Source organism: Taurulus bubalis (genome assembly GCF_910589615.1).
Source record: "Taurulus bubalis genome assembly, chromosome: 6".
Classification (NCBI taxonomy): domain Eukaryota; kingdom Metazoa; phylum Chordata; class Actinopteri; order Perciformes; family Cottidae; genus Taurulus; species Taurulus bubalis.
Window position 1 is genome coordinate 7,215,169 of NC_136594.1, and position 14,571 is coordinate 7,229,739.

A 14,571-nucleotide genomic window follows, 5' to 3' on the forward strand; every position below is an offset into this window, starting at 1 on the left:
GGACCTCGCTCTCTGCAGAGATGCTCTCCGGCCGCGCAGGAACACACACTCGCGACAGATTCCACGGATTCTATCCGCGTGACGATTTCACCGGGTCTACGTGTGCGTGCGTGCTGGTGGAGCTCGAGCGCCCTCCTATATACGTTGGGTCAAATCCGCACCCCTGAAATCTCACGAGCCCTCAATCCGCAGAATAACACGCACGGGTCGCTGATGTTTAACGTGTGACCGCTGTCGCCGCTGCGATGCTGGACCAGCTCGCGCCAGCTCCGGCGTGCACACACACACACACACACACACACACACACACACACACACACACACACACACGCACACACCACACACACACGCACTCACGGACTCACGCACGCGTATTCACGGTCACATATGGCATTACATAAACACGAGCTATACTTGTGCGCGCGCGCCACTCCAGTTGTGGTAATCCCAGTCCGCGTGTTTCCGCGCGCGTGCGGACGGACAAGTCAGAAGAGGTCGTTTGACATCATAAAATTGGACTTAGTCGCGTGCAAGAGGTGCAATCAGTGCGCGGGACAGTGGGAGGGACGGGATGGCGCAGACCCATGAGATAGAGGCACACATCTGATCTATAACACTCCTTCACAAATTAAAACTGCCATTATTCATTCACATCTTGCACTGTCGCCTATTTTTTATTCTCCCCCTTTATTTTTGTTTCATTCAAGTTATTCTTTCTTCTCTTTAGTTTAAATCATTTTTATTTTACTTTAATACATGTTCGTAAATAATCTACACATGTCGAATGTAAAGCACTTGTAATTGCTTTATTGTTCTAAGGTGCTACACAATTAAACTGACCTCGTCTCAATATGTGTCACTGTGGTGATGGTTTTACGTCAACATTGTTTAAGGTTAATGAGCCAGGGATAATTTGAAGACAGGGAAAGTGTGTGTGTGTCCCTGATGCAGGGCTAATTTAGACTAAAGGGGCCACTGGCAGTCAGATTTAGGACAGGAAGTGGAACGGATGACAGAAGACTGGTACTTAATCAAACTGTGTGTATATGGACAATTCCATAGACTCTAGACTCACATGTCTGGATGCTGCTAAGGAGTTAGTCATTCATTTTATAGTTAGTCCTTCACAGTCTAAACATTTTTTGTAGTTCCTAATTTATGTTGTCTATATGTTATATGTTGTTGTTTTTTTAACTTTTAAACTGTTTTTTTGCACTTTATTATCATCATTATTATTACATTGCACAATTCTCTATATGTTGGACAGAAGAGAAACATACTATCGATCTTCTGCATGTTTGCACATTGCACAAAATTGACAATAAAACTGACTTTGACTTTGAAGTTTTATATTTGTGTAATGACACATATCTGATTGGAATGGCAGACATCTTTTAGAATAAAACAAAAATACAGTTGCATCCCAAAGCCATAAAGCTTTTGAGGGTATAGTGTTATGAAAGTATACTGAAAAAAAGTCAGAGTGCATATATGTAGCACAAAAAAACGTTATATTATAAGTGTGCTGAAATAGAGGAGCTACAAAAGAAAAGGCATCTCCAAAAACATATTGTTTATTTTTATGAGGTTCAATTGGAATGCAGCAACTTTCATGATGTCACGCTTTGATTGACATCCAACGGCGCGTTTCCTGTTTGTATAATACATTCAAATATGCTGCTTTCTGCTGCACCACCTACAAAATCAGTGGACTGTAAAGATTAGTTTATTATACAGACTTTGAGTTCATACCATATAGCTGCTCTATGAGGCTGTTTATAGGGATAGCGGTGCTTTGAGCTAAGTGGTAATGTCAGCATGCAACACAGAGGCAAAAATATCATGCTGATGTTGAGCAGGAGAGTTACCACAATGGACTGTTTTATTATTTTAATTTATTTAACATCAACAACATTTTGCAAGGCATCACAATTGTCTGTTGTTCCATAGGACTGAAGAAAATATATTACACATGTATCTATTTCAGATGCGGATGAATAGTTGAATAGATTTTAAAACTGCATTAGTCGATGTGAGAATTGAATCAAATGGCGATGTCATGTGAAAGGGTCGTTACTTATTTTGAGAAACCAAATCTCCCAATATACCTTCATTCAAACGAGGCCTGTATATTTCAGTAATCCTGTTGATCTTTAACCAAAAACTTTATGAGACTTGCAGATTAATTAATTTTTGGATTCATCCATAATTTACCTCAAGAAAACAACCTGTTGCTTCCTTGTGAAAATTAGGTATTAGTCCAATGATCCAGAGAAACAAAGTGTTTTCCCAAGTGATGTGATTATTAACCCGTTATGACCAGAAAACAACGCCTTTGTCCCGAGAAAACAAGACTCACAATCTTGAGATAACAGGATTACAAACATAATTGTCATCATGGCGGCTCAAGGCTTCTATTCAATGAGTAAACAAAGAGACAATATTAGACTCTTGATTCCATAGTGCACTCTTTTGGACAAACATTAATAAATGCAGCTTTAAACAGTAGGAGATGTGACATTTTTATGGACGTTTCAACTTAAATGTATCATGCCGGCATTATGCAGCATTTACAGGGCTTGTGCATGGTTATTCATCAAGAAAGGATGACATGTACCGGTATTGTGTGAAACATGATGATCATGTGTGCAAATACGGCTTCAACAACTTGCAGATCAAATACTCAAATTGAGATTATTTGTTTAACTTATAATACAAACAACATGTTGATACAGCGACATACACACACTATATACAACAAGGGTACGCCTGAACGTAGTCTTTGACTTGAGTGCTGAGTCCAGGCATGGTGCTTATCTTTTCTGCTCCGTATGAGCCCATTAGAGCCCTCCTGCACATCTGCTTCAGGCGCTCCGGACGCTGTCTGCGATACGGCGATGTCAGCTTACAGGATGAGCCGGTGTAATAAGTGAGCAGAGCGAAAAGTGACGCAAAAGTCCTGTGGCTGCCGTTCAGACTGAAGAGCAGGTTGTTCAGCTGGACACGGACACTGGTCGGGCCGTCGTCGCTTTGGTAGCTCAGGGTGAAGAAAACATCTGGCTGGCCGCTGTCTCTATAGAAACACAGCAGCAGGCACGTACAGTCACTTTATGCACATTTAATGTGGTTTATTTCCGTGTACAGTGCTTTTTATTGGGTACGCAGTAAAGGGAAAAGGGTAATTTTGGGAAAATAAGATTTATATTGGAACACAATAGACTATTTAATAATCAGACAGTTTGCAAAATAAAAAAACTGCAAGATATACAAATACATATTTTATCCGTAACCAATTCAAAGCCATTCGTGGAGAACAGCATAACAAGTTGCAGACGGAAAAACAACACATAGAACAACACCAGAACCTTGTAGCGGCTGATTTACCTGATGAGGAAGGTCCCCAGCTGTGCCCGTGTGAGGATGTCGTGTGCCTCCTCCATGGTCATCGATCCCCAGTAGTAACCACTGTGCTGCAGCTGCTGGTAGGTGTGTTTCACCAGTTTGTACTCGGCTGCGCTGCTGAATGGACGGAGGTGCGTGGGAAAACTCTCAGCATCAGCTCCAGTGATTGGCTGCAGCAGAGAAGTCATTAGAAATGCATAATGTTAATATAAAGTTATTGCCAATGACAGTCACAGAGGAGGCAGCAAAGCAGAGTTAAACAAATACAGAATGATCTATCAGAGAGTATCAGACACCAAAACGTATTAAGTAAAGTTTGTGTATTATACAAATGTTTGCAGTTAAAATATATATGTATATATTGTCTTCATATCAATATAGAGATGCTATAGTGTGTATATAATAATAATATAAAACTAATAAAAACTTGCTGATTAAATTGAGCTACAAAACGATGACACAGATTTTGTGTGTGTTGGAAACAAATCAATCAATACCAAATCAATACTATTAATTATTGTTGTTGTGATATAATGTTTGGCTCAAACAAAAACCAACAACTGCTCAGCCCAAACATGTAAAGTCCATTATTTGTGATACCAATGTTTTTAATATAGTGTTACATATATATATGAAGGGGTTAATATTAGCTCCACCTTTACCAGCTGCAACATCAAAGTGATGCTTACACATTAATTCCTTTCTGCATAAAGAGTACTTTTACTTTTGGCACTTTAAGTATATTTTAATGACTACAACCTACTAGTGTACTTTTACTTGAGTAAGACTGGGAATGCAGAGTATTATATACACTGTTGTATATTTGCTTTTACTTTAAGCAAAAAAAACGAGTACTTCTTCCACTGATGGATGTCAAAAAAAAGAAATCCCGGTGTTTGATTTCGGACTTTGCTTCACTCCAGCCATCTGTGCACTGTTTAAAAAACAATATCCCAAAGCAATGAAACCCACAAACTGAGCAAACGTTGAGTTCTAACCTTGCACCAGTTTTCAGGTTCTTCATGTAAGTTCAGTTTTTTCCACTGCAGTACATCTAGCTGACTCTCTGTGGGCTCTCGGCTCTCTGGTTGAACTCGCTCTGGTCTCTGGGCTTGTTCTGGTTCTGCAGGTTCCTCGGGGGGTTGACTCTGGTTCTGCGTCTCAGCTGCGCGGTTCGGATTTCTGCTCTGCACTACTGTTCTATCAAGATTGTCTCTAACCATCCTACAAAGGAGGAGACTCCTCCTTTTGTCCACCTGTTGCACCACTTCCTCCACTTTTCACTGGCAGATCCTCCATCACTGACCCCTTTCTGGCCGGTCATCTGCTGCTCGGTCCTCTTTCAGACTCCATGCCGCTTTAAACAACCACTTTGAGGATTGAATCAAGATTTATTAACGTCATCCCCAACTTCCGGAGGGGTGCAGAGGCAAGATCTGTTCAATGTGTCACTGAAGAACGTGATGAGCTGAAATACAAAAAGGTGAACAATCAGTCAAAATGAACTGCATTTTATTTTAATCGAATTTACCTTAAAACCTGCAATAGGCCTAATGGTGTTTCTGGCCACTAGGGGGCAGCAGAAACCAGTTGTGATCACAACATTGACATATAAACAGCTTATTTACACAACGAGCAGTTACGGAGGAGGATTCTCACTGTGGATTAATCGGCCCATTATTTTCTCAATCAAGTTTGGTCTGTACAATTTTACAAATTGAGCATCAGTCATTCCTGAATCCCAAGATGACATCCTCAAATGTCTTGTTTTGCCCACAACTCAAATATATTCACATTGCAAATAAACAACAATATATTATTATAAGATTTCATTTCTCAATGTTTTTGAACTTCTGTTTGTGTGAAAACAAAGCATCTGTGCTCAGAGTTTAGCAGTCTAACATCTGAGAAAGCTGAGAAGAAAATGTAATACTAACATGCTATGCTTCAGAATTGTGTGCATTGTTTCCTTTATTGTGTGAATACAATAGAGAAAACTACAAATATATAAATATTGCTATTTTTTTCATCCGTTATAGGCTCAATCCCCATTGTAGGAGCCATTAGTTATGTCTGTGTATTTCATTTTGGTAGTGTGTATTTTATTGTGGTAGTTTATATATGGGGCACAGGTGCAACAGCCAGGTGGGTAATGATGCATGTGTGACGGGGAGATCACACATTTTTTTACCGTAAGCGCAACACTTCAGGAGACCAAGAATGTACAAGTTATAAAATCATGAAATATAATGAAATGGGAACCTCACCCAACGATATACAAACGGCCGGGACTCTCATCTGAAAAAGCGAGTAAGAAACAGGAACTTCTCCTACGCCCAGCCGAGTGACTAGACGGAGATCAGTCACTACACCCATTGTGTTGCCTCCTTAGTGATTCATTTAATTGAAAATCCTTGAGGATGCCACTTTAAGAAGCTGGAATCAGAGAGGTTTTGATTATCAAAATAGTTGCAGATTAATGTAATAGTTCAATAAAAAGTCGATTAATCGTTTCAGCTCTATTAGTGAAGAAACTATAGGTCCAATATTCACTCTGTTTTAGCTCTGTTTTGGGTCTCCACCGACTCCTCAGGAAAAGGTCTGGCTCTTTAGCTGCTGAATGCTCCACTATGTCCAACAGCTATAGAGACACTATTGTCTGAGCAGGTATTGTTCTGTGGGGTTTTAAAGTTGTGGACCGGACAGCTTAACAATGAGCTCCCTATAAATCTCTGTAAAGCTGAGGGGAGCTGCAGATTCAGTTGATTACTCGCTGTAGGTTCATCACAATGAGCGAGCTCTTTCACATTGTTTTCACATTTTTCATCTGATTCGTTGTTGCTATAAAAATATCTCTTTTAGGCCCTTTAACTTCACTGCACTCACTGTGTGTGTGTGTGTGTGTGTGTGTGTGTGTGTGTGTGTGTGCGTGTGTGTTAATCTGGCAATGTGACAATAAACCACATGTTGTGGTATCATTAATCACTGGGAGGGGCAGCTGTAAAATAGTTCATGAAAACAAAAAGCACTTTCATTTTCACAGTTAAGCGAGACGACTACGAGTGCCGCCGCTCTAAGATCATTTGTGTAAACGTATTCCAACACGTCAGTATGCAATACTCTTCAGTTTTCATTCAAAGTAACTCAAGTGTATTTATAAAGCTTCTGTCCAGTGCAAGGGTAACAAAGGGTCTCGAATTAAAAGATACAATACAATTAGCAGATTTAAAATACAAATGAGGGCATGAGTACAAAAAAGGTCTTAATAATACTTAAACTTAAGTATATAAGTATATAAGGATATAAGTATAGTTTGTTGTCTCTTGTTTTTCTTTCTTGTTTAAAACTTTTGTTTAGAGACGTGCTGTTTCAATAAAGTTAAATGTTTAATATATTATTTGTCACTTAAACTATCGGGTTATACGAAAAGATGGACTGCTTCCAACACATTTTTTGGTTCTTTCTTTCACTATGTATGTTACTTATGATACTTAACGTCTGCTTTCGCATTACCTCTTTGCATTATGGAAAATGATATGTACTGTAAATATCTCACCGAGTTGTAATCTTGCTCCTTCACCAAACATGTCAATCTCAGCTCAAATCTAATGAACGTAGTTGCTCGTCTATTTGTGAGAAGGAAGTCTGCATCAAATCAGTTAACAGAAAATGTCACTCCGGGATCCTGTTTTTCTCCACTCACAATATTACACAGTGCAGCCAGTATTATAGCAGCACTTTTAGTTTTTTAGTTATAGTTCTGTGCTCCACTGAAACAATGACTATGAAGTTTAACTTTCAGTTTGAAGGTTTACACGCTGGATGAAGAGCGTACAGCCTCAGCTTTGAAAGCAGTTCCACCGTACATGGACAAAATCCAGACGTTTAATACTGACTGCATTAAATATGAAGTTATTAAAATATAAACATGAAATAGTAAGGGTTTCACATGCGATCCAATGTGCTGTAGTTTAGAAACAAAATTCACAATGTGTGATAATGTGTACAAATATTGATGCAAAAGAGTTCAGAACAAAAAGAAGGCAAATGTCACAGAAAAAGTGCAACAAACTATTATTTTGCATCTATCATTACTAATATTTTCTGCTATTTTAAACCATAGGGAATAAGGTGATACGTGGTAGCCACACAGGAATACAAATATGAGTTGAGCTGACCTGGGAGAGGTTTAAATTAAATTAAATGAATTATTTAAATTAAAGTTATACACAGCAAGAGCCTCCAAAGGAGAATAACGTGTGTGTCTCTGCATGATAGGTGTGTCCCTTTTGAGTTCAGATGAATGAAGGAGTGAGCTTTTGTCATTGACGCACGAAAGCTTCATACCGACTCCAGTAAAATATGTTTTCATGAAACACAGAGTTCACTTACTTTGCAAACAACCTGCCCGTGGAGAGTCGTGGCGAGTCGCAGCAGCAGAGGCTCCAGTCAGCGTCTTCCCTGCCGGAGGTCGCAGCTCTTCATGACAACGAGCGACTTACTTTCGGTTGAGGTTGGTCCGGTACCGGGGGTGGAGCCGCTCTTTCCAACGGTCTGACATGTTGTCTCTGTAACAGCATGCGTGTTATCTGTTATTTCCAATAAGACTTTAACTGACAGACGCACACGCACGCGCGTACAAAACACACACGCGCGCATTTTTACTTTCACTTTTATTTTTTCGGGCTGATTCTCTTAAATCACGTGATGCAGCCGCTGCGCGTTTTTGTTTTTTTTCCTCTGTGCGTGTGAATGTCGCGTGTAGACCGTTTACTTAATACCAGAACATCGTTCGACTCGTTTGTGGCCTAGAAATGCATAATTCAAAAGTTATGTCGAAATGCAAAATACATTGAAGGCTTTTTTTTTCACTCGTTTAACTTGAAAGCAAATAATTGTAACTATGCAAACTGCTCCTTTCCTCCAAAATGAATGGGAAACAGTCAGACATTTATTATCATCAATATCTACTGTACATGTCATTATAATAATGCTGTGTTTTCTTCTTTAATAAAGAGGTGAAACGCACACTTAACACGAAACAAACAGTTACGTGTAAACATATCTTTACTTGTAACTTATATGCTAAGAACTTATTCATATAGTTTGAGCTCCTTCACCGGTTGAACTACTAAATGCACAAAAATACATAAAATGTGCAAGATTACTGGATTTGTATGCATTTCCCTTCTAAATGCAAAAATCTCTAAAGCTTTTTTGTTCCGTGAGAAAGAAGAAAAAAGGTGCAGAAAACACACACACACACACACAAACTCTCTCTCTCACTCACTCACACTTTCTCTCTCTCTCTCTCACACACACACACACACACACACACACACACACACACACACACACACACACACACACACACCTTCCACAACTCACCCTTTAACCTTTCTCCATCACTTCCTGTCTCTTTACATCCCTGTATTCATAACTCGCTGTTTCCCTCCTGTTCTGCACTCTCACTCTTTTACTCTCCCATTCCTCCTCCTCACCTTTCATGTTGTATGTTTTTTGTGATTGACATTTTGAATATGGGTAGTAACATAGTGTATATAAATAGATGAAATACATCATTTTGGTTTGGTTACAGTTTTTAAATCAGAGGCAGATGGACACCTTGTGGGGAAATAATCTAACTGCACACACACTCTCTGATGCTATGGTGACAAGTGTGACTTCTCACAATATCACAAAGCATTGATCAGTCAGCTTCTAACATTTACAAAGCATTTATTAACAATAAGTACATTTCAGCTGAAAACTCTCTCCCACACGGAGGAAATGTCACATTGTTTCCTTCTGATTCTTCACATCTTCATTCATCCTCAGTGAACATGAACGTGACTGTAAGAGGCCAATGTTTCAGACCGTGGAGCTGGACGTCTGGCTTTCTTTTTTGTTTTGTCTGTGCATCCAGTAGGCAGCTGCTGTTACAGCAACGATCCCATAAGTAACCAAGACACACTGTAAGAGAGCAGAGAAAAAAAGTGAGATATTTCTCAATGACTTGATATGTAAAAATGTAAATCAATGTACAAATGAAATGCAGCATGTGTGTGTGTATATGTGTGTGTGTGTTTTATGTACATTTCTGCGACCCTGCAGAGTGTAGCTATTAAAGTATTTCTTCAAACCAGTCAGTTCCACAGAAGCCGGGGCTTCGATGCCAAACAGCTGCTTCTGAAATGCACAAAAAAAAGGAAGCACTGCTACCACACTGCTTGATATCGTGACAACAAAGTTATATCGAAAAATGTGTTTGAGGAGATTAAAGACGAAATAATGTGGTTTATAAACAGCATTTAACTGCAAGTAAACTCAATGTGCATTCAAAGACATATACAAAAATAGTAAATCGAATAAACCACGTCAAAATGAAAATGAAAGCAAAAACCCGACTGTCTGGTGATTAAGACACCGAACCCCAAGTTGCTCCCACTGAGTTCTCTGCTATCTGTGCAAATGAGCGAATGACTGTACAGAAAAGTGACACTGCACTGCCCGGCCCACATAACCTGAGACCTGCATGATCAAAATGAATGTGAAACAATAAGCGAGTCTCAATGTAACCTCGATTAGCGCCCGTCCTTTAGTGAGGAGGTACAAAATGTGCCAGAGACAGTTGCAAACACAAAATACTTTTCGCATGTTGAAAAATGCGGTTTGTTAAGTGGCATGGCGAGGCAGGGCCGAGGTGACAAATTGGTTTATGGGGATGCAAATCACATCCAACACATGCTTTGAATTAGATGAAACTGAATTATTCATCAGCCAGAGCTCCAGCTAATCATCTGGACTTGCTGCAGCACGGAGCTCATTCTCCACAGACTCTACAGTCTTTTTCTTTTCACGAGAGTTTAACTGTGTGATAAAAGCTTAGCTGTAATTCCCTTTGGCTGAAGAGTTTGAATGTTTTTTTTCTTCTTTTAATGCATATGCTGAGTTGTATTAACTAAATATCCCAGCTGCAACAGAAGTACATGAAAGCCAGGCTTTTCTCATAACTACTGACAGGAAAACATCTAATTCATCTAAATGATGTCACTAAAAATGATGATAGTGTTTGAAGTTAATGCCTTTTTCAAGCAAACACTTAAAACTAGCTTGTCACAACATGTAGCTGAGAAAGAAATAGTTTGACATTTTGAGAAATGTAGTGGGATGAGCAGACTCAAAGCAAATATAAAGCTAGCACCAGGAGACCTTTAGCTTAGCTTAGCATACATACTGAGAAAAGGAGGGATCAGCCACGAAAAATAATTCTGCCTGTGAGCACCTCTAAAACTCAAGTGTTTAATTCACTCAAGTGTACAAATTATAAATTGTGGTTTCACAGCAGGCTAGATTTGACTGTTAGCAGCTCTGCACAGATGTTTCCTTCTGCGTCTTTATCCAAAGCTAAGCTAACCTCCTAGCCTAGCTTCAGATTTAAAGGAATACGTTGACATTTGTGGAATACACGTAATTTCTCTCTTGCTGAGAGTTCGAGGAAAGGATTGATACCACCCTCATGTCAGGTGACAGTTAGCTTAGCATAAAGAGTGGAAACAGGGGGAAACCGCTAGCCTGGCTCTGTCCAAAGGTAACAACATCCGCCTACTAGCACCTCCAAAACACAATATTAACACTTTGCACCCTCAAAAAAAAAAGAGTGTAAATAAAACAGCTCAGCACATAACCTCCTGTAAAACAAAGTTGTAGTTTTGGAGGAAGTTGTGTGCAAAGCTATCTTACAGTTGTTTCCTCCTGCTTCCAGTCTTTATGCTAAGCTAACTGTCTTCAGACACAAGAGTGGCATCAATCTTTTCATCCAACTCTCAGCAACTACAGTGAAAATTTGTATTTCAAAAAAGTCTGTACTACACATGTCAGTAAAAATGAATTATCACTTTAAAAGGTATCTTGGTCATCTTCTTACATTTTCTCTTTCAATTAAAAAACACTGAATTCCATGAAGTGAAGTGTTCTTCTGGAACATCTGGTTTACAGTTTTCATGAGGGGGAATAATTGGCATTATGAACATTACACTTGCATGGAGTGTGCCGGGGGTGACAGCAGAGTGCTGACGCGGCTGCTCTGCTCGGTAGAGTGCTGATTTATTCTGCTCCTGGTATCAGCCGAGTAGAGAGGAAACCCTTTCTTTCCCCTCAAGCCTGATAGAGATTTAACGAAGTGAAACCACGTTGTTGACTGGAGCATGATGGGGTGGAGGAGGATGGCAGCTTAAATCATTTAGAAATCAGCAGCTGGTGCACTTGTTTTTTTTACCTGATTCTATTAAGAATTTAGCGATGATAAAATTGTCATAATGAGCATATCCGACACCTCTGTTAAAACTCTTAAACACAGATGAGATCACGGGACGAGGGTACTGTGCAGATAAGATAGAAGGCAGCTGTTTTCAGTGGAAAGGCTCTAAAAACAGTGGTGGAAAATAATACGTACAATTTTCAGGTAATTGTACATTTACTGCTACCTTTAAACTTCCAATTCAATTCCGTAGCACGTATTCTACTTTTACTCAAATACATTTAAGTCAACAAATAAATTGGGATATAATATTTCTTCCTTATCTAAAATTATGCATATTGGATCATTATGTACAACATTTACATTTTACATAGTCATTTAATTCTATTTTTTTCTCATATTTCTTCATATGGCCTATATGTTAGAGCAACTGTAACTCACCAATTTCCCCCTGGGATCTATACAGTTTTTCTGATTCTAATTCAGTTACACTACAGTACTTTGACTTATTACGTATCTGAATATTTCTTCCAATACTTAAAACTCCAGCCTGGTTTGGGGATTGTAGCTATTTGCTATTTTACATATGTTAGACACTCTAAATATTTATACCTTCAGTTTCTTGTAATGCTGTAAAGTGACTTTAGAGATCAATACCGCCTCTATCTTATCTTACGTTATTTTTTTATGATCAGGCCAAAAGCAATAAATGAGTTATTGTTTCAGGTCGTGAAAGGTGCTCCACCTAATGAGTAACATTATCAGAGAAAAATAAAAGTAAAAAGAGAGAGAAAGTGATATGTAAATACATATTTGTTTTATGCAAACAATCTAAATTGCTAAATTAATAGATTTTTTTAAATTCAAACAGATACATTTGTATTCCATCAATCCACCAGTGCTTATTTAATGTAATTCTCACCACTGTAGACTGGACATGCATGAATCAAACCCTGCTCTTACCTTCACCTCTGTTATGAGATGACCAAAGCTGGTGAGGGGGATCCGCGTATTAACGGGAGACGTCGGCATAACTGCAGACAGTTTGGATGAAAATGTTTATTGCGCCTCACACAGTCACTCTTCAGTCTCAGGCGTAATTTGAAGGAACATTTAGAGGGTGACGACTTGTACTTACTGCTCTGGTGGATGGAGGTAGGACACTTATACAATATTTTCATGTGTACATAAGTTCCGGGGTCCGCAACCAATAGGACGCGGGTAGGTGGGCGGGGCTTGTTGCTTGTTACACAAACGTAAGGTCTAAAACGATAGCTGTCGTTTCTATATTCAACCACAAGAGGGCGCTATATTAAAGTGTATAAGAAGGTATGGCCCCCTGCACACAGGCACAACTACGTTTTACACGCCAACTGTTTGTTTTATGGGTCTCCTAGTTTCTACTAGATTCTTGCAAATGTTCCCAATTATCTTCTAGCGAGAAGTTGAACACTTTTATTAATTATCTGAAAGGGGCTAAGTAATTGGTTGAGATATTATTTATTAAGCAAACGTGGCTTTATATAGTCAGTGGTATGATAGTGGTATAATTTACAACACATTTTAATCATGTCTGTCAAAGTAGGCTAAATTTCAAAATACATTATTTTTAAATGACTGTTACTACAGTGGAAGTAACTAAATACATTTACTAAAGTGTTTAAGAACAATTTTGAGGATCTTTCACTTATGCAATACTTTGCATCATTTCTGCTCTACTACAATTCAGAAAGAAATGTATGTATGCTTTACTCCACTACATTTATTATACGTATACTAATAACTTTCCTTCACTTACATGTTGTGAAATACAAAGACTATCCATGTCATGAAGTAGAAATAGTCCTAAGTCTAAGTACCTCAAAAGTGTATTCAATTAGACTTGACTATTAGAGTTTATGTACTTTTACTTACTCTAGGTTATTTTTTTATTTTGCATTGGTGAAATTAATAAAATACATTTGACTAAGTAGGCCTACTTAAGTACTTTTAAGAGATACTTTACTTTTACTTGAGTATTTCCATTTTTTATACTCTATTACAATTCAGAGGGAAACATACTTTTACTCCACTCCATTTATTTAACAGCTATAATTTCTAATTCAAAACGTGAGCTGAGCCAACATGATTGTTATAGTTTAAACTACCCAACAGTAGGAAGTAGTTCAAATTAGCTGCACCTCAACCAACTGTGTTTCGCAGTAATGATAATCAAACAATAAAACACTGACAGGATCAGTTCTGCATATAAAGCAAAAATATTTACTTATGAAGTAACATTTCGAGTGCATATTTATAATGTGGTATTGCTACTTTTACACTGCGCTGATCAACAGCTCCATGTTGTCCACACAGGAAATCTAAAAATATCGGACTGCTTTTATGTTTCAAAAATAAGAATTCTGATCTGTAGATATTTTAAAATGCATTTTGTGAATCTCAAAATGTAAGTCGTAAATCATTTGTGAAAGTGATCTTTTAATGCGTTACCCCATACATAACTGAAACATTTTATTATATTATTATTAGTATATTCATATGCAAACAGAATTTTACTTGTAAGCAAATATATATATATATAGTGAAGCTCATTTTAACTACTTTAATTACTGTTTTTATTAGCTGTTACTTCATTAGCTATTCACATATTTAGTTTTACTTAATTGTTTTAAGTAATCATAGCTCTTACATGAATGTAGTAATAAATAAATTCTCACTTTAAGTACACACACTAGCCTCCTTAAGAAAGTGTATGCTTTCCCTTTCCATCGCTGCTAATGAGGTAGTAGAAGTATAAAGGAACATTGAGAATGTGTTCTGTGGCACAACTTTTTAAGAAATATTGTTATTCATAACACATACAAATTAAAATGTAGCCTGCAGTGTGTTTTTAATTTCAAAGAGGACAA

General features: G+C 38.2%; 1 protein-coding gene across 1 annotated transcript; it reads right to left on the minus strand.

Moving 5' to 3' along the window:
• Positions 1-2,748: 2,748 nt before the first annotated feature.
• Positions 2,749-4,625, minus strand: LOC306737361 (suppressor of cytokine signaling 1-like; the record flags this gene model as incomplete). Its single annotated transcript, XM_079219083.1, has 3 exons — positions 2,749-3,073; positions 3,385-3,572; positions 4,401-4,625. The coding sequence occupies 3 exons, from the start codon at positions 4,623-4,625 to the stop codon at positions 2,749-2,751; spliced, it is 738 nt and encodes a 245-aa protein (XP_079075209.1).
• Between the last annotated feature and the right edge of the window lie 9,946 nt (positions 4,626-14,571).